General features: G+C 37.8%; 2 protein-coding genes and 1 long non-coding RNA gene across 17 annotated transcripts; 2 read left to right on the forward strand and 1 right to left on the reverse strand.

Annotated features, from left to right (window-relative positions):
• The first annotated feature begins 3692 nt into the window (after window positions 1-3692).
• On the forward strand, window positions 3693-8989 carry LOC137723532 (uncharacterized). Of its 14 annotated transcripts, none has more exons than XR_011066929.1 (10): window positions 3705-4033; window positions 4143-4209; window positions 4411-4590; window positions 4720-4800; window positions 4956-5284; window positions 5373-5496; window positions 6900-6951; window positions 7260-7332; window positions 7614-7705; window positions 7825-8989. It is a non-coding gene; the product is annotated as an uncharacterized lncRNA (long non-coding RNA). The 14 variants fall into 14 exon arrangements; XR_011066927.1 differs by having other exon boundaries at window positions 3710-4033; window positions 5366-5496; window positions 7260-7325; XR_011066923.1 differs by having other exon boundaries at window positions 3712-4033; window positions 5366-5496.
• A 1281-nt stretch (window positions 8990-10270) lies between these two features.
• LOC137722794 (uncharacterized) lies at window positions 10271-16744 on the forward strand. 2 transcript variants are annotated; one of them, XM_068461885.1, is made up of 13 exons: window positions 10271-10691; window positions 10914-11087; window positions 11434-11604; window positions 11720-11863; window positions 12039-12144; window positions 12280-12428; window positions 12523-12648; window positions 13001-13144; window positions 13602-13689; window positions 14582-14955; window positions 15242-15553; window positions 16066-16296; window positions 16415-16744. In XM_068461885.1, the coding sequence occupies exons 1-13, from the start codon at window positions 10401-10403 to the stop codon at window positions 16547-16549; spliced, it is 2445 nt and encodes an 814-aa protein (XP_068317986.1). In that variant the 5' UTR covers window positions 10271-10400; the 3' UTR covers window positions 16550-16744. The 2 variants fall into 2 exon arrangements, with proteins under 2 accessions (XP_068317986.1, XP_068317987.1); XM_068461886.1 differs by having other exon boundaries at window positions 10272-10691; window positions 10938-11087.
• A 1962-nt stretch (window positions 16745-18706) lies between these two features.
• On the reverse strand, window positions 18707-20909 carry LOC137723335 (uncharacterized). Its single transcript, XM_068462500.1, has 2 exons — window positions 19326-20909; window positions 18707-19158 (listed from the first exon to the last, which is right to left on the reverse strand). Exons 1-2 carry the CDS (start codon window positions 20778-20780, stop codon window positions 18925-18927), a joined length of 1689 nt encoding a protein of 562 aa, XP_068318601.1. The 5' UTR covers window positions 20781-20909; the 3' UTR covers window positions 18707-18924.
• Window positions 20910-23826: the final 2917 nt, after the last annotated feature.

Consider the following 23826-nt stretch of genomic DNA (forward strand, 5'->3'; position numbering starts at 1 on the left):
TGGCCAACATCCGAAAGTGACGAAGCCGTATTAGGATGCATGAGAATTAGAAACAATTAACCGACTAACTAAAACTTGTAAATTTAATTATAATGAATATGCACTTATGGAAAGTGTTTAGAGCATACAACTAAAATGAGACACTAAAAAGGATTAATATAAAATTGAATGAACAAAAGATGGGTCCTACACCGAAAGGACTTGAATATGCCGATGCGGGAGTGTCTTGACACCGAGATTGTACACCTCGATTCTAAGTCCTGAGGGGGGCAAAACAAAACATGAGTGGACCAAGTTATATATAAGTAATATTGAAACAGTTATTCATCAACGTACTAACCCCTAAAGTTTATGAAAACTCAATAGTTTAATATGTAATAGGTTTTCCAAAAACCCTAGCATGCCATAAAACCTTTCATAAAACATATATCATATATAGAGTGCTTAGTAGTGGCGTATATATAAGGCATATACATATATATAATATTTCATTCGTCTGAAGGCATATATAGAAATATCATTTGCCCGTAGGCAGTATCATTCATTTGCCTGTAGGCAGTATTATTCGCCCGTAGGCAACACCGTTTGCCCCTAGGTAGTATCATCACCTGTAGGCAGGACATTCGAATAACCACCAAGTACGTTATATATATATCTATCTATCTATCTATCTATCTATCTTAACTGGAGTTTAGTAGGTAAAACGTCATATCGTAAAACCTATTCGTAGTATATAGTCATCAATCATATATACTACTAAGAACATAAAATTGATAAAGCATGAATATCATAAAGCGTAAATCCAATTTACTTATAAACGTTTCAGAAAACGTAACCATCAAATCATGTTTTTCATGTATGCATTTCTAATAGAAAAATATGCATTTTAGAAGGGTTCCACTCACAGATACTTTGCCGTCGAAGAGCCACGCAAACTAACGAAGATGGAAACGCCACAATAAATGCACCTAAGCACATAAAGGTACCAATCAATAAAACTCTATCATAACTATTGAATATGGGAAAACAGACATCAGAAATGGATTCAAGACGTCAAATGATCCTAAGAGAGGTCCTCGGCAAACTTCGTAAAAGTCAACAAAAAGAATATTCCAGAGAATGTTCCCTAACGGAATATTTCACAAAATATTTCCTAACAGAATATTCCCTAACATAATATTCCATCTGGGTTGGGCCGGTTCTACTTGGGTTTTTGGGTAATGGGTTTGGGTTTGCCAAAAGGGCCGGTTCCATGGCCCAAAGGCCTGGGTTGGGGTTTGGGTTACCTCGGGCTAGGTTTGGCTCGTTACACTTGTGGGTCACCGAACCCTATTGAAGAAAAAGGCCGGATTTCGGCCGGAATTTTCCGAGCTCCGACAGAGATCAAATCTCAACTAAAAGTCACCATATAATATACCAAAATGAAACCTGTGAAGCAAGGAATCGAACCATACCTTCCTCGTGGCCAACCATGGCTGGAAGATGGTTGGAAGACGCCTGCAAACCTTCCATCTTTGTCGAAAAATTGGGGAGAGTCTCCTCGAGTTGGTTTCTTGGTCGAAGTCGGTAAAGCTCACCGAGAAGTCCAAGCACAGTCACTGTGTTACCATAACTAGAGGGAGAGAGAAATATGGGAGAAAAGATGGTGGTGATCTAGGGGTGTGGTTCGAGGGCTTGCTAGAGATGGTGAGGTTGTGTGGGTGGTGGTGCCGTCTGTGTGTGTAATTTGGGAGGGAAAAGAAGAGTGTAGAGATGAGGAGAGAGATGAAGTGAGATGGATAGTGAAACTCACGGAAGGGAGATGAGTAAGGAGAGTGGGACGAGGGACAACCCCAAAAGCAAGTGGGCCCCCCTTGGGCACGCCTATTAAGACCCAAAAACAATATTTTAAACAAATATCCCATAATCCAAATGAATTTACCAAAATACCCTTCTGTTCCGTAAAATCTGGGCCAGGTTGTTACACTTGTTGCTCTCAAATCCATCAAAATTCATCTTCCAATAAAATCTTAGCAAATCTTTGAAATTTTCACTACACCTAGACTTGTGTGGACTAATTTAAAATCATAATCGACTACCTATGGATTTGGATATATTTTTTAAAATCCATTAATATCCTAATATGACTACACGATGATTTCAAAATATTTTAAAGTCTATCATTTAAAATCTTAATTGACCATAACCCAATTTTAAACTGTATTGAAATCCTATCAAATCATAATTTGACTACACCCTTCTTAGAATATATATATATATATATTTTTTTTTTTTTTATCAAAAACATCATAGAATAGTGCAATTGATGGCCAAAAATGACGATTTAAAATACAATGTGAATATCGGAAATAAAGGTTGCATCTTACAAAAAAAAAAAAAAAAAAACGCGGCCGAAACAAACAACCGAAAAACAAGTGGGCCTATAGAATAAACTTCCAAAAAAAGACACACGAAACAAAACTTTAGGGTATATGCATGACACAAACTAGACATCAAAAGAAACGCCCAACGGTTTTTCTATCTCCACCACACAACTCTGCTTACCAACGGCAAGAGCCTATGGCCCATCAGACCAGGGCACCAAATTGTTTGAGTTGGGCCATATGCATGTGAATATGTAGGCCCATCAGACCAGGGATTGCACAAACTCTTTGTAGAATGAAATAAAGCTTTTGAACACCAAGTTTCTGTTTATATGGATACATTTCATGTACGTTTTTACCATATTTATGAGGCACTGTATACTAAATTACGGAGTTTATCGAAATGTCTTTTCCCATATGGGCTCTCGGACAATATCATCGACGAATTCTACTTGATAAATCTTTAGCTAACTGATCGAGGAATAAAGAGCATAGTTTGTAAAATAATGTTTTCCTTTGTCAACAAGAAAATAAATAAGGTTTCCCTTCACTGGATTATTTTGAAAATGAATTTCCACTCCAATTAAGCATGCATGTTGAATACTTTGAAGGTGCAATTTATGTCCCCACTCTTTAATTGCAACTTTCGTCTTCCAATATTACGGTCTCGTGATATTCCTTTATATTTGTAAGTAAGTGATCTTAGGTTCGATACTGAATTTGAACCACATCACACATTATTATGATGTGAGGTTTAGCTCACTCTCCTACCCCTTAGTGTAGATAATATTATTTATTTAAATTTTTTTTTTTTTGCAACTTTGACCCTTCGAATTAGGGCTAGTTTGGTATTGCTGTGCTTTGAAAAAAAGCTGCTTTTGCTGTGCTGTGAGAATAAGCAGCTGTGAAATAAAGCAGCAGAGTGTTTGGTAAACTTTTTTTTAAAAGTGCTTTTGAAAGAAAAAAAAAAGCAGTATTACAGTGTTTGATAAACTTTTATGTAAAACAGATGTGAAAAAAAGCTGGTTTTTTAAAACTAGGTTTTGTAGCTTCTTGTTTTTGGCTTTTTTTCATCCAAAACTGTGAAAAAAAGCTGAAGCTGAGTGTTTACCAAACACAAAAACAGATCCCAGCTTTTTTTTATAGCAGTTTTTTTCAGAATCACCTCAGTACCAAACCAGGTCTTAGTAGTCGTTGAAAAATCATCCATACATAGTTTCTCTCTCTTTCCAAACGATTGTGCAGTGGACCGCTCCGACGACGACCTTCGGATCGGTTGTATCTAGGTTTTTCTCTCTCTTTCCAAACGATTGTGCAGTGGACCGCTCCGACGACAACCTTCGGATCGGTTGTATCTAGGTTTTATAACCTCTGAATTCAAAAGGTAGCATGGCATCTATAGACCTTAACCAATTACTTTAGTCTAAAGAAGGAGGGGAAATTGCACCGTACAAATGAACAGTGTTTTGGACGATATTTCAGTTTATTTACAAGATTGCCACTAAGGTGCTTTTAGCTTTCTTCCTAAAACCCTTCATTTCTGTAACTCGAGAGCTTCGGTGAGATGAAGGAAAGGAGCAGGGAGGTGGGCTCGAGTCCGCGAACGGCGGAAGAGATCTTCAGGGATTGCAGTGGTCGGAGAACCGACGCCGTCCACGCTTTAACTAACGGTACTCGGATCTCTCTCTCTCTCCCCTCCGTTTCTCTCTTAATTTCCTTTTGGTTTTGGAAATCTTTGACCTTTTGGGTGATGTTGTTTTCTCATGTGGACAGAGAGAGAGAGAGAGAGGTCGAGCAAGGTTTCGTCGATTTCGGTCAACTTGGGCTACCCCCAACGTCCGGTAAGGTATCAATCTCTTCCTATCCTCACACATCTCTGGTTTTCGCTTTGATTTTTTATGGAAGGTATGAGATTTCTTTAATCATACAATCAGTTTGCCCTTAATTATTCTTTCACTATATTTGACTGTTGTAGTCCTCTTTTAGTTACTCAAATGACACAATAAAAATCCCAAGAAATATTTTCTCACTCTGTAATTTCCTTCAGATCCCTCGCCGATCCCTACTTTCGCCTATGTCGTCTTACTCCACCGTTTGCGTCAGGAAGGCCCGTGCGTGGTTTTTTGGGTGGGGATTACAGATTTGAAGGGGGAAAGAGGTTTCTATCGTGCCGAGCCTCTATCTGCAAATTGAGGCCCCGGTGAAGCATAAGCATTACAGGCTTGCGGTAAGTTCTAGGTCACATCCTCCGTCTCTGATGAGCTCTCCTATATACATCAGTATTAAAAGAACAATTTCCAATATTTAATTTCACCATTTTCTCACACTTCCCATTGATTATCCCTCGAATTTGCAGGGAAAGAAGAGGAAGGAAATGCCGCGAGGTACGTCACCAGGTCACAAGCTGTCAAGCAACTTCAAGTCAGTCTTCCTTCAGGTCTGCCTCTGGTATTCAAGTTGTAATTTCTGTATTTTCACATGATTTACGTAATTTATGTTTATCTAGGGTTTAGGGTTTGTGCATTATTCGGATTTATCGGTTAAATTATTGTATGATTGCTTAATACATGTGCATGCTGTTGGAAATTATAGGAAATTGTGTATTCTAAAGGGCGTGTTCCCTCGGGAGCCGAAGAAAAAGGTGAAAGGAAATCACCATACCTATTATCACTTGAAAGATGTTTCTTTCATTCAGCATGAACCACTACTCGAGCGGTTGAGAGAGATAAGAGCATACGAAAGAAAAGTAAAGAAAGCCGATGAGAAGAAGAACAAGGAACGGGCTGCTTTCCTGAAAGAGAGAAGACCCACTTACAAATTAGATAGAATTATTTTGCAGAGGTTTTCTTACCGTGAAAAAGTTAGAGTGGCAATAGAGAATAATGTGAAAAGATTTGTTACGGGTTAAAGGTGAATCCGAGGTAAGTTGCTGTCCAGTTTTTTTGACGAGGTTTTCTGAGTTTCCGGTGAGTTTCATATTTAATTTTCGTTGTTTTTGCAAGGAACCAGAGCAGGTCCAGCGACAGGAAAGGCCATGAGGCAGCAGAGCAAAATCCTTCCCGCCTTTTCCATACTCTTAAGTTCGCAACCTCCGCCACTTTCAGCTCCAGACTCAGATCTGAAGCCCTTATGTGTAGATTCGCTCACACTTCTCCTCTCATTTCCATGCTAATCATTCCAATTTTCATTTTTTTGCCAAATTCTAAATTTTAGAATTAGGGTTTAGATTAGAACCATGTGTTATGCATTTGGGATTTTCAGTACAGTTAGTATTTCATGTTTTCCCTTTTTTTTTTTTTTTTTTTGAGATAATCAACTGTTATTAAGCTGTTTTGGTAGTGATTAGAACTTCCTTTAGAAATAATGAATCAAGTGGAGAGATAAGCTAATCGAAACAGTACAAATATGAAGGAAAAAAGGCTTTGCTTTTTGAAGGTTTCAATTTTTTTGAAGTTTGGAGGCTTATGTCAATCTATAACAATTGTTTGAATGGTTGTATCTAAGTATGCATTATACATTCAATTGAGCCGATGATGCATGTGTGCCAACGAATTTTGAAGAGTTCAGCTTGGTTTTCTCTCTTTGGTCTTTAACACGAAAGGTGAGGCACCTGTTCGTTGACTAATTGAGTCCCTTCTCCAAGTTTTTAGTATATATTGGGTTGCTGTAATTTGCTTTTATGAGCACATTTGTGACTAAAGAAAATTTAAGCTATCAAGTTCCCAAAATGTCTAAGGATTTATCAAGTTTAACAAGTCACGAACTGTGATCAATCAAAATGCAATGAAATTAGGGATTTTACACTAAAAAACTTAGTTAACTTTAGACCGTAGGATTAGCATTTTACACATGTGAGTATCATTAACCTGCTCATTTTGTTTTTCTGGATAAGAAACAAACTGTCATTGAAGGGAGAAGACACTGTACAAAAACAAAGTTTATGTAAGATTTATATACGTGAGATCTTTTTGCTGCTATAGTTTTTACTTGCTATGTATACTGGGTCATAGTGGATAGCTGAGATAACCTCACAATAAGTACATATTCTTCTTCTGTATAATCAATTCTATAGCCGTTGTTTTTTCCTGATCCATATTTGCATTATACATGTTATTTTTGTGACTGACTTATCAAGTCACTAAGCAGCAAGCGGATGTGCTGTTTTTTATTTTAGTCAAAGGGAACAAACTAATGGTCTAAGAGATTGCCTAAATGGATCCTAGAATAGTAAAAGGGGGTGTGCTATCCACACACCCCATTTTACTTCTCACACACCCCTTGATAATTTCTATCCGTTGATCTTCTTCAATTCATCTGATCCGACGGCCGAAAATTAAAAAGGTGTGTGAGAAGTAAAATGGGGTGTGTGGATATCACACCCCTAGTAAAAAATGCATAAAAGTTTGAAATAAATTGAGATCCGATATTATGAGTTGATTATCAGTACCATACATAAAACAAAGGTGCTCTTCTTGATTCAAAGGTGAACCATTTCATGAAATTATGATATTCTGAACAATGAATTTGTGTTTTCAGGTAAACAAGAAGCCAAAGCGTAATCAAAGGATTTGTCGACCTATTGTGGAAGGTGAGATGTCAACTTTGTTTCCCAATACTTATCTTTTATGGAAATTTTAATATTTAATATTTTGAAACTCTAAACTGATTGTCCTTCACATGTTTTATGTAAATAGTTTCACATCTATGCACAAATGCTTACAATCAGTTCATCCAAATCTTGGTTATTTAAATTCTTAAGAGATGCCTATGTTGATTTGTGATTTTGTTGGATTTATTCTGGTAAAATATGTTTATTTGGATTGGTGCATTTAAGGTTGGGAACTCAATTAGTGCACCAGTAGTTATGCAAATGTCTGAATATTGGTGCTTTTCCAGGAAACAATGCTTTTTGTTTTCTGGAACCATTTGGAGAGTGCACGACTTGAGGATCTCAGACCCAAGGTAAAAGGTAAAAGGTAAAAGGTTAAAATCTCTGGCTTCCTTTACTGATGTAAGGTTGCTTGAAAGAGAGAAACAATAACCAAAAATTTATCTGAACTCGTGTGTTTTTAAGTTTTGCTTGGTGGGTTCAGATTCATTTGGGTTTATATGTGATTTCCAGTCGATTATTTTTTTTATTAGTTGCAGATCATATTTACTGTGGAAGTTTGAATCTTTGTGGTTGTTTCCGTGTAGTTCTTGGGTACACACACATTTATCCAATAAATAACTTAATGACATTGTTTTCAGGGGATGGACAGAAGTCCCAGGCAGCAATCTCTTAGTGATGATCGCCGGGAAAATATCATGGTCATTTTGAGTTCGGATTCAACCAGCATGTGGTAAGTGTTTCTTTTCCGATTACTTTCATTTGTTTATTTGTGAATCAACAACTTTTTTAGGAATAATGAATGTCACAATTGCTGATAAATTGATACTTTGTTCGGAGCTTGAATTGTAGATCTGTGCAACATATCCATATATGGATCAATGCTATGGACATGGACCTCAAATTTCAGTGCGTCTTCCATCATTTATCCTACCTCACTCTGTAATGTATGGAGCTATTACATTTGCAATCATATTAATTCCTTGAAAACAGTATTTATATTTCTCTGTAAACTACAAATTTTGGAATATACTATCGTTTCCTTGCTGGTACATTAAAATGAAAATACTCAATCTCGCCCGTGGGTGTTGCAGGTTGATTTGATGCTACGAGGCTCTTCGTTTAGGGCTATCTGAGGGAGAGGTGTTGGGTGTCTGAGACAAGGGGTTTCAGGATTGGGTTTGGGTAGGATTTCAAGGATTAGGTTTTGGTGGGATTTGAATGATTAGGTTTGGGTTTTTGTTTGTGCGATTGGCACAGAGATGAGGGGGGTTCAAGATAGGATTAGGAGATTTGGTTTAGGGTTTGCAGAGTTAGAGATCGGGGGTGTCCAAGAGAGATGTGGGAGGATTTAGGCGAGGGATTTCAGGGATTTGGTTTAGGGTTTGTTTTCTGCAATTTGCACAGACAGAGAGATGGGACAAGGGTGAGAGAGATGGGAGGATGTTGTGCAAGGGTTGAAGGGAACGGGTAAGGGAGGTATGGGTATGGATTTGTTGTGATGGGGTTTAGTAATTTTCAATATTGTTCGACTCTTTTTAATCTGCAAAATCAAATTACCTGTGGAATTTATAACATGCTATCAGTTTCTTTTTAGTTGAGTTCAAATAATGTTGATTGCGCTGTTATAAAGCTCTTTTTTATAGTTTGGTTGAAAATCATATCGATAGATTCTTTATTTATTGGTCCAGTCAATTATATCTTAGATTCTTCTGGAAATAGGCGTCCTGCATGTTTTTTACTTTGCACGTTTGTGCTTGAAAACTTAGATGCTTGAATAAGAACGAAACAATTTTTATGTTTTTTGTCAACTGCTCAAACATGTGCCTAACCTAGAGGATATATATTTTGCCACATTGACTGCAGGGGCAAGATTTGTGTGAGCTACATGTTACTTCTGTTTATTAGGGAACCAAAATGTTCAGTTTCGTCCTGTTAATTGTACAATGTCTTTTTATGTCAGTTAAGTTGAATGTATATAAAAACGAAACTGCATATCTTATCGACTCCATTTACTCATCTATCCTTCTCTTCATTCATGATTATATTGAATTTATTCAAGTAAAATGTATTTTATTTATGCAGTTCAACGTGATGCATTCAAGTTCCTGCACCATCATGCGGGCATATTTTCTAATGTGTCCTAAAACAAAAAAGATTTACCAAATAAAATGAACTTTTACCTGCGACAATAAAACGAATGCCACTTGCAAAATAATTTTCATGTCTTTATTATTTTTTACAATTTACATTTGAACTTGATTTGTCATTTAGCTCAACAAACCGCCAAATCCACCGTATCCATCGATGATAGGACATGTTGGGTCGGTTTTGATCTTATAATGTAGAGAATTTTCACGAAAAACTTTCAGTATTGTTCACTTTAACGAAAAATCATATTTTTATATTAAAAAGTCAATCATAGTACTATTTACTTTACCTTTATTTTGTCCTTATTATTAAAATTTAAAGTTTTCAAATATTTTTTATTAATTTTCCTTATAATTTATTGTATTACGATTATAATCCACCCACCCAGCTGCCTATAAATATTCAGTGAGCGGTGTTAAAACATTTAACTCGTAGAAAACTGACCTGTCCAAACTCACTCATGTTAAGGGGTGTGCTATCCACACATCTCATTTTACTTGTCACACATCTCTTGATAATTTCTATCCGTAGATCTTCTTCAATTCATCCGATCCGACGGTCAAAAATTAAAAAGAATGTATAAGAAGTAAAATAAAATGTGTGGATGTCACATCCTAATGTTAATATAGTTAATGCGCACAGAATCAATTCATATTTTTATTGGATCGTAAAAATCTGTCCTTTTCCTTTCTCAGATTTTTTTTTTTTTTTTTCCCACAATCTCTCTCCTCTTTCTTTGTTTTAGGTTTTGTTTGTAAAGTTTTGTAAGATGCGATATCTTTACATTAGGTGAAAGGAGAGTTCGGCAGGTCACAAAGTTTAAAACTCTAATTCATTGGTAACGTGCAAATCCGGCCAACTCGAATTGAAAACAAGTTTTCATGGTTGTCCGGTCGGCAATAGATTCCATCAGACGATAATCCAGGCAATCTCTTAGGCTTACGGTCGAAGTGCACAGTGCACACTACCCGTAGCATCGCAGGAAATGAATGGAAAGGAAAGGTTTGCCAACCAAGCAAGCAATAAAAGTTAAAAAACAGCTTCCCTTGGCTTGGCATCCTGCCACGTCTTCCTCCAAAGGCCAGTAATGAGTAGGTCCTTCCAACGCCTCTCAATATTTAATCTGCCAACCCACATTTTCTGAGTCCACTTCTTTCTTTTCTGCTCTGCTTCCACGCACACTGACACAGACACACGCACGCTCTCTCTCTCTCTCTCTCTCTCTCAAGAAAGAAAGAAAGAAAGAAAAAGAAAGCGTCTCAAATCGGCTCCGCCCGATGGGCGCAGCGCCACAGCTGGTCTGCAGCGGAATCGGCATCTCCACCTCCAAACATTCATTTCCAAACACAAACACTAGAATTCGCATTCCCAAACGACTTAACCGTATTTTAGCGGTTGCCACCGACCCCAAACCCGCTGGCTCCGGGTCGCCAGGCTCCTCCAATGGCTCCTCACGCACTCCGCCATCGAAATCTCTCAACAGGGTTTCCAACGGCTCGCTGCCCAAATCTCCGCCTCCAAACTCCGTCAACGGCTCCAAACCTATCAATGGAGTTGGAGTTTCCACGGTATTAATCAGCGGTCAAATCTTGTCTTTGCTTTGTTGTAATTTTCTCTTTCGTTTCTTGATCGAGTTGGTCGGTGATATTCAGTCATTCAAATGTCTGTTTGGTTGATGAGAAAGTGGAAAAGAAAATGAACGAGGCATATAGTTCAATTCAGTCTGGGGGAGTGCAATTTCATGTTTTCTTTAGAAAACTCTGGATTTAATTCTAAAGTTTGGTTAACAGATGATTGATTTTGGAAATTGGCAGAGAATTGGAGATGTTTCAACTGAAATCAAGAGAGTGAGGGCACAGATGGAAGAAAATGAAGACTTGGCAATACTCATGAGAGGTCTTCGGGGACAAAATCTAAGCGACTCACAGTTCGCTCAGGATGACGTTGAGCTTCGCCTTGTTGAGGTATTATTATTCTCAATTTTATTTATTTATTTTTCTGTGTGTTTTATATGAAATTGGTTGAAAATGGTAAGGGTTGATGCCCGTTGTACTTAAACAACATCATACTCTTGAAATGGTGCTGAAAAAAGTCATAAGAATAATACAACAGCTGGATACTTAGTGGAAAACTGCAGGTGTTTTTGAGTCATCACTTGCTATCAATGGATGTAATCACTTTTCTGTTCCTTAATGCTCTTTCCAACTGAAGCCATAAATAACCGAAGCTTTATTTTTCGAAACTTGGTGCAGCTGTTGTATTGCTATATGTTGGTTTTTTATGCTATGTGATTTCTTTTTGGATCTATAGGTAGACGAAAGCAGTGAGTTTTTGCCTTTGGTGTATGATCCTGATAGTATCTCTGCTTATTGGGGAAAACGGCCACGTGCTGTTTTGACACGTGTAACCCAATTACTCTCTGTTGCTGGGGGTTTCCTCTCGCGTCTTGTGTGGGATATTATAAACAAGAAGGTCAAGGAGGTGAGTCTTGCAGCTCTCCTTTCAGATACTGTTACTTGCCCTTTGTAAAATTTTAGTCTGCCTGTGTTGTGAATGTTCAATCTTTACCTTGATTTTTCAATATTTTCTTGATCAGAATGAAGTTGCTAGAGCCATTGAATTAAGGGAAATTGTAACCTCTTTGGGTCCCGCATATATCAAACTTGGGCAAGCTTTGAGCATTCGACCTGATATACTGTCACCTGCTGCAATGACTGAGCTACAAAAGCTTTGTGATAAGGTAAAGGCATTTCTTCTTATACCATTTTAATATTTGGAGTTGGCATTGTTACTTTTCACAAAGTTTCTGTCGGTGCATAGGTGAATGTGAATGCGATACATTTAGCAATGTCATCATATACATAGTTCATGGTATCTTTTTCATAGCTGATATGTCCAATTGATGATACATGAAGGTTCCTTCATTTCCAGATGATATAGCTATGGCTCTCATTGAGGAGGAGCTTGGTCAGCCATGGCCTAACATCTACTCTGAGCTTTCTCCTTCTCCAATTGCTGCTGGTAGGAATCATGATACTATTTAATCATAAGAAAAGACACTTTTTTTTCTTCTTCTTGTGATTATATCTACAACATCTAGCTTCTGAAGTTCCATGCTCTAATAGATTTTATCTTCTTGTGGAATATCTGTTGCAGCATCTCTCGGGCAAGTATACAAGGGACGGCTGAAAGAAAATGGAGATCTCGTGGCTGTTAAAGTGCAACGGCCTTTTGTTCTTGAAACAGTGACTGTTGATTTGTTTGTCATACGCAACTTGGGTTTGGTTCTCAGGAAGTTTCCTCAGGTACATCTCCAACTTATGGTGTTGTTGCTTCTTCTGTTGATTTATAACTTTCTTTCTAAGGCTGTGTGATTTCCTCCTTCCCTTATCTTGCCAGATCTCGATAGATGTGGTTGGATTAGTTGATGAATGGGCTGCTCGTTTTTTTGAAGAGCTGGATTATGTTAATGAGGGTGAAAATGGAACAATCTTTGCCGAATTGATGAGGAAGGACCTTCCACAGGTGAGTCCGATAGCTCTAACTTCGTTTTGTTATACACCCCTCTTCCCCCCATCTCAATACACGCACGCAAACAGACATACGCTACTGTCTTGACTAAATAAATAGCACTTTCTTCCACAGAAGGGTGGAATCATAGTCTCTGTATATTCTTGCACTTGCAGCTTCACTATACATGCTAAGAGATGGCTTTAGAATCCCTTAAAATGTGCAAATGTGTGAGCTGGCTTCCATAAATAGCACTTCAGGACCTTTTCCAAACAAAATTTATCTCCCCTATCTAGTTGTGATTCTTCTTATGTGTAATAGTATCTGCTTAAGAATGTGTAAACTATTATGCATTCATGTTTTTCAGGTAGTTGTACCAAAAACCTACCAGAAATATACTTCAAGAAAGGTTCTTACTACAGGATGGATAGATGGAGAAAAGTTATCTCAGAGTACTGAAAGTGATGTTGGAGAACTGGTTAATGTTGGAGTCATATGTTACTTGAAGCAGGTAAAGTACTATTATTAGATTTGCCGCTTTTGTATTTCTAGAGGCAGATAATTATAAACAGACTTTCAGTTTCGGTTGACCTTTTATACTTCATAGTTAAGCATGGTCATGAAACAGTTGCTTTCTTCCTGCAGATCTGGCAATATTCTTTCCTGCTTGATTAACGTACAATTAACTTTTGTAAATTGGTTTTCTACGTATTTGGCATGTGAAAGTCCGCTTTATTGTGCTGTTTACACAGTGATGATTTTCATAAGTTAAGGTTTTGTTGTTGTATTTGTTTAGAAATACCGCTCCAGTGTGGCTTCGCGTTTCCTTTTTCACTTTTTAGAGTAATTTTTGGGCAAGGAAATGCAATTGCATGCTATTCTTTTTTGGATGGGCTAAATTAATGTAAATGATAATTAGCACCCTTGACGTCTTCTAGCCAAGTTTTTTAAATTGTCATTCTTCACAGTTGCTTGATACTGGAATATTTCATGCTGATCCTCATCCTGGGAATATGATTCGCACTCCAGATGGGAAGCTTGCCATACTTGACTTTGGTAATATTCTACTCATTGCAGTATTTTCCCAAAGGTCATGTTTCCATTTGGTTTGAAACATCACCTGCATACTGTATTAAATTATTTGGTGCAAATTGGTTTCATGTGCTTCTGTGAACTATGTTTAAACTTTTATAAGTAAAAGAAATATATGATTAAAGAATATACCTATGTCACATATCAATAGATAGAAAAAAAAAATTATGGTAAAAGATAGCACGTCAGTTTTCTTCCATCCAGTGGAGTTTCTTCTACTTTGGTTTATCATGATTTCATCTTACTATAATAAAACTCAGATCCAATCTTAAGTCAATGTAGACCGAACCCTACAACTGTTAACCTTAAACTAGGTATCCTATTACAATAAATTTCGAAACTTTGACATGAGAAAAGTCAAAGTATGCTTTGACATGAGAAAAGTCAAAGTATGCTGACTGTGAGGTCCATTAATCTTGCAATTGAAGTCATGAACTAGCAGGAAAATAGACATGGGACCACTGAATAAAAAATTGAATGATAGATTCACAAATTCCCTCATTGCTTATAAAACTCTCTCCTTAAAATGCAGCATGCTGACCTAATATGCGCATACGTTCTATAACAAAGGTTCATTCCAATTTGTGACTGTGATCACCTATTATGTATGCTTTTTCTTCAGTTCATCGTCATTGGTGGGGTATTTATCTTAATATAGAAATGGCACTCCACATGTACAGGTCCGACACATTTTTGTGCCCTATGAGCATAAGTTGCATAACTCTAAGGAAATCCTGTTGGTTCCTTAACATTGCCTATCTTGAACACTCCAAATGAAACGTTGTACAGAAATATTACTAACTTCTAGCTGTCAAGTAGAATTCATGTTTCCTAAATATCACTTTTGTTGTAATAGGTCTCGTCACTAAATTAACTGATGATCAGAAGTATGGAATGATCGAGGCAATTGCTCACCTTATCCATCGTGACTATGCTGCCATAGTTAAAGACTTTGTCAAGCTTGGATTCATTTCAGAGGGGGTTAATCTAGAACCTATTTTGCCAGTTCTGGCCAAGGTTTTTGATCAGGCTCTTGAAGGTGGAGGAGCAAAAAATATCAACTTCCAGGAGTTGGCATCAGATTTGGCTCAAATCACATTCGACTATCCATTTAGGATACCCCCTTATTTTGCTCTTATAATTAGGGCAATTGGGGTCCTGGAAGGCATAGCTTTAGTAGGAAATCCTGATTTTGCCATTGTGGATGAGGCCTATCCGTATATTGCCCAGGTATTGCTCATGTATCTGATTCTTTTTGGCATTTAGCTTTGATATCACGTGGATTAAATATGCTAATGGTGGTGTAAATGGTCTCTTGGTCGGTAATAAAATTATTCGCTCTTCCATATTTTAATTTGCTTTTATGTCATAAATGAGTGTTCGTTGGACCATGCGATTGTATGAAAAACCTCTAGGGATACCTGAGAAATGCTCCATCATTTTATCTTTTGTTGTTTTATGCTAATGAAATGCTCCATCTTTTTCTGATTTTCCGTTCTTTTTGTTTCATTGTTAGAGGCTCCTGACTGATGACTCCCCACGGCTAAGGAGTGCGTTGCGTTATACAATATATGGGAAATCTGGATTGTTTGATGCGGAGAGATTTATTGATGTGATGCAAGCCTTTGAAACTTTCATAACTGCAGCTAAAAGTGGAGGTGGAGAGGAACTGAATGGTGAAATGGCTGAACTTGGTATTCTGCAAGGTCAAACCGAGTCACCCTTTCCCGCATTTATGTCAAATGGCCAACCAATACAAACAAGGACGGCTTTAGCATTTTTACTGTCTGATAAAGGGAGCTTTTTCAGAGAATTTCTTCTGGATGAGGTACTTCTAGAAGATACTTTTAAAACAAACAAGTATTATTTGATTAGCTTACTATCCTATCCTATCCTTAGACTGTGGAAATGGTGGTGTTACTTTCCGACATTGATTGCAGAGTTGTTTCCCTTTTTGCGACAATATGCAATGGAGAAAGTTAACAAATCAAGTCTTAGGGACTGAAATTTGTTATTGTATATATCACCTGATAGTTTAGTGAAATTTTACTGGTACCGCATAAGAAGTATTTCTCTTTTCACTCCCTCGGCTTCTGTCTTGCTGCCCTAAAACATATGGGATTTCACTAATCTGTCTAACTGCATGTATTTCCTTTAGTTAACAGCTATATTGTCCAATGCTCTGACAAACTAGAAGTCTATAGCTGCGGTCTCTTAGTAGTATGCACATCTAATGAGCACTGTGCACGGTTTGATTTAGAATTTAGTTTGCATAAAATGCTTGTAAAGCATACTAAGCATACTATCTGTATAAAGTATTATATTTCACCTGCAATGCAGATCGTGAAAGGCATTGATGCAGTTACGAGGGAACAATTGGTTCGTACGATGGCTATTCTTGGATTGGGGAATCCTACCCCAGTTTTCGGCATGGTTCCTACCTTTGGGCTGTTCAAGCCAGCAGGACTTGTACCAACAATAACCGAAGAGGATAGAGTTATATTGAACAACGTCCAAACAATACTCGAGTTCCTGACTGCGGGAAGTTCCACGTCAAGGATATCAAATCAGGTGCTTAATTACAACCCTTATGCTCAACACCTGTCAATAGCTTGTCGCATATGACGTTCCTTCAGGATACTAATTTTTATTTTGTGCTGTATTTATGTGGTTTTGGGGACGTGTGCAGGGTTTGAATGTGTCCCAGGTTATCCAAGAGCTTCTTCCAATTTTGCCGAGCATCTCTTCCAAAGTGCTCCCTGAAGTGCTCAGTCGATTGTCTTCACGGGTAATAGCACGCGTGATTCGAGATACAATTTGGTAACAAACTTTTTGTAGGCTACCAGCTTGAACACCTCAATTGTGCATATATTAAAATGTATAAGATACAAGTCGAATGTCTAGTCTTAACCTTGTCTTAGGTGCATTTCTTATGCACAACAGTTGCCAAACACCGAAATTGATGTTGTATATAATATTTTTGGAAGAAATGAAGGCATACTAAAAGTCGGGTTGAAGCGAAGGACAAGTTTCTATGTGATAGTTGAAAAGAACAAAGAAAGGTAGAAGTTGAATGCAAAATATTCAAGATTTGTTTTTTCAACCCAAGTCTTTCCATTCGACAGTTGAAATGCCGAAAAAAGGCCGTGATACCTCAAAAAATGAAAAGTAGGAGGTTCTGAGGATGCTTTCCCTCCCATAGACTCGTACAAACACTTGTCCCGTCCGTAACTAGTGATGAACTAATATTGCATCCTCTTCATGTATAACCGAGTGACAGCAACCGCTTTTCTCCTCGTTATTTTTCACGTGAGTCTAGTGTTCAGGTCGTTAATCTATTTGAATAAAGTCTCTAAGCAAAATAAAAAAAGATGGAAGTCAGCCGACTTCAATTGTAAGCTTCTCCTCTCTGTCGAATACACAACGCTCAGCGCCGCCCCACCAACCCAACCCCACCCCCCACAAAAAAAAAATGCTTGGACATGCCAAAATTGGGGCCAGTCTCGGCCCGCCCACTCATCGACGCGGCCCGCCTCCACTTCCTCGAACCCAACGACTCTTTTTCGGATCGAACGGCCAGCATTTAAGGACCGTTGGTTGATCAAACGGTCCATATTCAAAGTTTATTTTTGAAAAATATGTTATTTTCAAATACATTGAATCCAACGGCTGAGATCAAATATAATAAAATCTAACGGTAAAAAAAAAAGATCTAACAGCTCAAATTTAAATCCAACGGCTAAAATAATTAAAAAAATTTATTGAACTCAAAATTCACCCAAAAACTCTATAAATACCTATGTATTTGTTCAAACATCCACACAAAACTCAATTTTCTCCTACAATTCTTCCAATTTATCTTTCTACCATTTCTTTCCATTTCCAAACTGTTCAACATGGCAAGAGAGCATATTGGAGGTCATAATTGGACTTGTGAGGAAGATGTTGCTTTATGCTTGACATGAGTTTCGGTTAGCGAAGATGGTGCATTTGGCACAAATCAAAATAAAAAGGTTTTGTGGGATAAAATCATTACAAAGTTTCAAGAAAACTGCAACGGTGGCGGGCTGGACAGTGGTGGTGTTTATGACCGGTGGAAGACCATCAACAAAGCATGGGCACCACATAAATTGTGAGTTTTTTTCTTGATATTTTATTTGGGGAATTGCTATTAGCACTCCAAAAATCTCATTCTACACTCCAAACTTTCTATATTGGGAAAGAAAAATACACTTGTGAGGAGTGTAGAATGAGATTTTTGGAGTGTCAATAACACTAACCTTTATTTGTCATGTACATAATATTATTTTGCAACTAATTATTTTTATGTATTTTTTTTAATAGGGTGACGAAGCAATGAAAATTTACAAGACAAGAGTAACACAAAAAAAATCAAGTTTTTAAGTTGCAACATGTTTGGGACGTCCTCAAGGATTGTTTGAGGTGGGAAATTGATGCGGACCAACAATGGGGAAGATTATTTCACCGTGAAGCTGCATCGAGAATTGCCGGAGATGAAGGTGTTGATGAGATATTGAGGATTTTTAGGAAATAAAAACTCTTTGAAAGTTAAAAGATTGGTGAATATAGAAGATGATTGAAGGTTGAAAGATTGTGTGATCAACTAATATTTGGACCTGTGTTTATATAGAAGATGATTGATGAAAGTTGAAAGTTTGGTGAAAGTTGAAGACTTGCTTTGTGGAAAATTTAGTGATTTTTCAATATTTATCGGAATTTAAATATTTTTAGATTAAAATGTTCATAAAATTAATTTACGATAGTCTACATATTTATTTATTTTTTTTTAAATTGATTTAAGAAAAAAATTAGCCTAAGTTCATTCTTTAAAAAGTTTAGGCTAGAAGGGTTGGAGCAGAAAAGCTGTTTCTAAGCTAAAAGATAAATTTTCCAGATTAAAAATTTTGGCTTTTAGCCTAAAAATTGGAGATGATCTAATGAGGGTTTTTCTTTTTCTAGGAGAACAATGGCCACTACTTATATAGACAATTGATCCATATAATTCTCCTATTAGAAAGGACGACGACGACCACAGCAATGGCCTTGCCTAACATGGAGTGTTTTTTTCTCCTTACAGTAATGAAATACTATTCTCTCTATTTGGTATCTGCCGAGTTCCTTTTGGTGAGCTAAATCAATCCTCTTTACATTAGATCTCTGTCTCCGCCCTCACTGACCTCATTTTTGGTGACTCTGACTCTTCCCTTTCTTTAATTTGGTAACCCATCTATATTCTGACGGAATGGCAAACGGGTCTTGAATAGGGCGCTGGCAAGGAGCTCTTGTCGAACCTGGGCTCTCCCTGCCAGTGGGGCTTGATGGCGGTGTTGCAAACTCATCCGTTGAAGGCAATTCTTCAAGCTTTACGAAGGTGACAATTAGTCTGACAGTAGGAACCACTGGGATAGCAACCTAGATGTAGACACACACAGAATTAAGCAGAGCCACCGAGTTAGTTCAAGAAAGCATCACTTGATGACTTAAATAAACACGAGTACAAAAATCAACTGGGAATAATAACATAAACCGTAAACCAGACAGGGCAACAAAGTGATAATGGGAGGGTGGCACTGGCATACCTTGACTGGAAATGTACCCCTCGGAAGTTTGGTTGTAAGCAGCTCCCTCAAACGACGAATTGCCTTGATCTTGTTTGATAAAATATCAAGTAACGGTAACAGTTCCTCTGTTTGTAATGGAAAGCTTGGGGAAAGCCACAGTACTGGCCTTAATCCTTTCTTACACTCGTTCTCCTTGCTAGTATCCTTGTGACGATTCTCATTTTCGGGACTTGCGGAAGAAGATGCTTTCATATCCCTTCCTCTCCGGTGATCACCCCCCTTCCTCCGTCCGCCGAACCATCCCTTCTTTTCCTGCTTATTCTCTCCATTTCTATCACTACTAACATCTTCAATAGGAATCTCCCTGTGCTCATAACAACCACCTTCAATACTCCCATCACCATTTTCGTTTGATAATTCTGACGAAAGTGCATTTTCAAGTTGCCTCATCTCATCCTCTGTCAGAATATCCTTAAACTCCTCGCTCTCTGTTTCATTTTCATTGCAGGACGAGACGAGCTTGCCATCTGTCATAGCCCCGGGAACCCTTCTAGATTTCATACTCACAACCACATTACGCATGTCGTATGCCACAGCCTTCCACGGGCCAACCATTTCTGTTTTCTTCTGCCGCTTCCAGGTCATTTGAGGAAAAAGTACTGCCTGAGTCACATCAATCCTACCCCTGGACATCACAGTCCGAGACATTGCAACCACCTTTTGCCGAACCTTTTCTTCAGTTGGTTGAGAACTAAAACCGGCCAAAGCATTCACCACCTCCTTATCCTTGTGTGAGGCCATGCAAAGTGACCCGGGAGGCACCTTACCATCCTCAGACCCATCACCCAGGAAAAGAACACTCTTATCATGACGCTTAATTCGCAAGCCATCATAACCAGCCAACGACATATCTGCTCTCAAATTTGCACCCTTTTTCCAGATCTTGTAAGTATCTGATGGGGCAATCCTCGAAATGAAAGGTACAACAGAACTCTCAAAGTGGAATGTAATTTCCATGTAGAAATCCCTCATCCTCCGCATTGTTCCAACTAAACGAGGTAACCTTCTGCACCATTTTGCCCAAGACAGTGCCCGGGAGTGCCTAACTATGATCATGGCAATTGCTTCTTCTCTATTGCAAATTGCTTCCTGGAGTGCACTCCATCCATCTTTATTTACCAAGTTCACATCTGCCCCGGCAACCATAAGCATTTCGGCCGCTGTCTGGTCACCAAGTTTTACAGCCAAGTGAAGAGGGGTCTCACGGTTTGGGACATCTCGCCGATCAACGACGGCAGCAATGGCATCAGCCTTCTCTTCCTCAGCTAATGAAACTAATTCAGATCGAATCTCTGCAGGCTTACAAAGCCGCGGGAGATCAGATAGAATCCTCCTGAGACCGGCATAATCCCTCGTGACTATGGCCTTGTGCACAGGGCTATGATCATACTTGGACACATGGATTCCAGCCATGCCTCAGGAGTATATAACAGCAATCCGAACTAATACACAGAGCCAGTAACCAATCAATTATCCAATACCGGAAGCACATTCAAAACTTAAAAATACCCTACAGTATAACCATAACCCAGAACCTAATTGTTGATTATAAGCAGTAAATTCTAAAAATGAAGCAGACCCAGTTCAGAGTTGGTCAAGAAATTAACGAATTCGTTGCAGAATGTTTTTTCCAGAAACGAATCGAACCCAAATCACATTAAACTGAGATGGCACAAGAAAATCGAAAGAGATAGTAGACGCCTAAGAAAAAAAATCAGGGGTGGGCGGCCAAAGGCAAAGATGAAAGGAGGGCAAGAAATCTCAACTTCTTATGCTGCTTTTTGGTTCTTCCGTGACAGTGACCCCCCCCCAAATGAGAGAGCCAACAAAACCCACCGCCCACAACTCTCTCTCTTCCTCACTCTTTCTCTCTCTACAATTACGAACACCTTACGAGAGCCATTTATATACCAGCTACTAATGGCTTTCCCTTCTTTGGGGTAAACCATTAACAAATTACTATTAATGAGAAAATCAAGGAATAACTATTAACAAATTGTTGTTAACGAGAAAATTAAGGATTAACCTCATGCATGCAAGCAAGACATCAAGCATGAAAGAATTGAGCGAGATTCATAGTTTCATCTATATTCAGGCACATATGAGCTATGTTCATATTCAAATTTGTGTTTTCGTTAACATATCAACTGGATTATCCACAGTTAGAATTTGTTAAAGAATTTTTTTTTTATTATTATTTTTTTGTTGATGAAATGTCACGAATAAAATGAAACCGAAGATCAATATGTTTTGACCTCGAATGATAAACTTGGTATTTACACAAGTGAATAGCACTTTGACTATCACAATGTAGCTCAACTTGCTTATGATAAATCCCTAATTCTTTATCAACCCATGTATCCAAATTGCCACCTTTAAGGCTTTTGTAATAGTCATATATTTGGGCCTCCGTGACTGACAAAGCGATAGTCAATTGTACCATGGACCTCCAACTAACTGGCTCTTTGACCATAGTAAATAAGTTGCCAATAGCTGATCTTCTTTTATCCAAATCTCCAGCATGGTCTCAACGTATCTAACCACAAAACTCTCAAAACTAATATCACTTGGCTAAAAACATAAGCTGACATCTCTAGTCCCATGTAGATATCTTAGCAACTAACAAAATCAACAGCATGAGCGATACCTAGTCGAGAACATAACATACATCAAGCCACCAACCAAATTAGAATGTGTTCTTCATCTGCAATTGGTTTTCGAAGATAACACATCACTCAACTTAAAATGAAGAGCCAATGGAGTACTTACAAGGTTGGTGTCACCAAGAATATCAAAACATTGAAGTAGTTTACACAAATATTTTATTGTGGGAGATACACCAAGTCTTTCTCTCGATTACAAGTACTTTCCATACCGAGTATCTTTTTTGCTTCACATCTAACACGTGTTATTCATCTATGCTCTCAACTCGTCAATCTTTTTAACATTTTTCAATGCAATTAACATAGCATCAACATACAATAATAAATAAAGGCTTTTTAGCCAAAATGGTCCCTTAGATTTGCATAACTTCTCATTTTGATCCATGAGATTTGAAATCGATAGAATTGGTTCATAAGTTTGTCCACAATTAATCATTTTGGTCATTATGTGAAAATTTCCATAAAATAAGGATAAAATAACAAAAATACCCTCAATTTTTGTCAAATTGTTTTAGCCTATTGTTTATTATATTGAGGGTAATCTTGTCACTTTGATCTTTATTTAACATAATTTTTCACTGAAGGACCAAAATGATTGATGGTGGACAATCTCAGGGACTACTTCTATTGATTTCAAATCTCAGAGACCAAAATGAAGAGTTAGGCAAATCTCAATGACCATTTTAGCTAAAAAGTCATAAATAAATAAAAGACCCATTTTGTAACTCTTGGAAATAAATGCAATAATACTTCTTAAATAGTGTTGACCTCTCATTAATTAATCAAACTTCAAATATCACTATCTTGGAGATTACTTCAATTCATACAATGAATTTTTCAAATTTTCCATTTCTCTTTTCTAGTCAGGTTGAGACATGTTTCTTTGTCAAAATCTCCACGTGAGAAATTTGTTTTAACATAACATCAGGCCATCTCCAACCGACTCGACCAAATGGCTAAAAATAGCTCGGAATGACACAAAAATCGTTTCCAACCAAAGGTTAGGCCAAAGGACTTGTGGGCCCCATCGAGCCAAAACCCCTAAATCAGGCCAACGGATTGGCCATTTCCAGCCAACCCTCCAGCGGCATAATGTCAAGCTTAACTTTGTGGCAAGTGCAACAATATCATGCTTTCTTCATTATTGTGGCAAGTGACACTCAAAATACGTGAGAAAATCTTATTTTAATATAGTAGTTTAATTTAATTAACTATATTAATTCAATTAAAATAAAAAATTATTGAGGAGATTATGTTTAAATTACTAAGGGGGTTATGTTTGCCTATGGTCCTTTGGCCCGTTCGGCTAGAGATGATATAAAATATAGTCTAACACTGTTCATTAAAATATAATTTTTTGCAGGACCATAGAGCTAAACATGGCCTTTTGGCCCTCCTTCGGTTGGAGATGGTGATCTGTTCATTCCAAAATCATGATTTTGAAATGATAAATTTCACAAATTCCCATTTTTTTTTTTCAACGTTTTGGATTCTGAAAATCTGCATAAATTCCATCTGAGTTTTGTTCAAATTGATAAAAAAAAAACCCAACCTTTGTGAAGGAAAGAATTGAAGGAGATGAGCAATCCCCTGACTGTAGGGAAAATGTGGGTAGGCGAGACGAGTGAGGATGACGAGTTAGTAGTGACGATGGCCTTGTCGTGGAGAAGAGTGGGGAGGCATGATACGGGCTTGAAGAAATGGAGGTCGGCGAAGGTGGGGTGTTGCGGAACCACATGGTAGGGTGACGTTGGTTCATTGCGTTGTGTTGTTGAAATCAAATTCGTGCACATTTG

This window comes from Pyrus communis, chromosome 17 (assembly GCF_963583255.1).
Source record: "Pyrus communis chromosome 17, drPyrComm1.1, whole genome shotgun sequence".
In the NCBI taxonomy this organism is placed as follows: Eukaryota; Viridiplantae; Streptophyta; class Magnoliopsida; order Rosales; family Rosaceae; genus Pyrus; species Pyrus communis.

Bases quoted from the DNA above. Each gene is read 5' to 3' on its own strand.
- LOC137722794 (XM_068461885.1), top strand. From the start codon at position 10,401: ATGGGCGCAGCGCCACAGCTGGTCTGCAGCGGAATCGGCATCTCCACC. The intron at 11,864-12,038 runs GTAAAGGCATTT...TGATACATGAAG, and splicing joins TACAAAAGCTTTGTGATAAG to GTTCCTTCATTTCCAGATGA. The intron at 12,649-13,000 runs GTGAGTCCGATA...CATGTTTTTCAG, and splicing joins TGAGGAAGGACCTTCCACAG to GTAGTTGTACCAAAAACCTA.
- LOC137723335 (XM_068462500.1), bottom strand. From the start codon at position 20,780: ATGGCTGGAATCCATGTGTCCAAGTATGATCATAGCCCTGTGCACAAG. The intron at 19,159-19,325 runs GTATGCCAGTGC...GTCTACATCTAG, and splicing joins GGGGTACATTTCCAGTCAAG to GTTGCTATCCCAGTGGTTCC.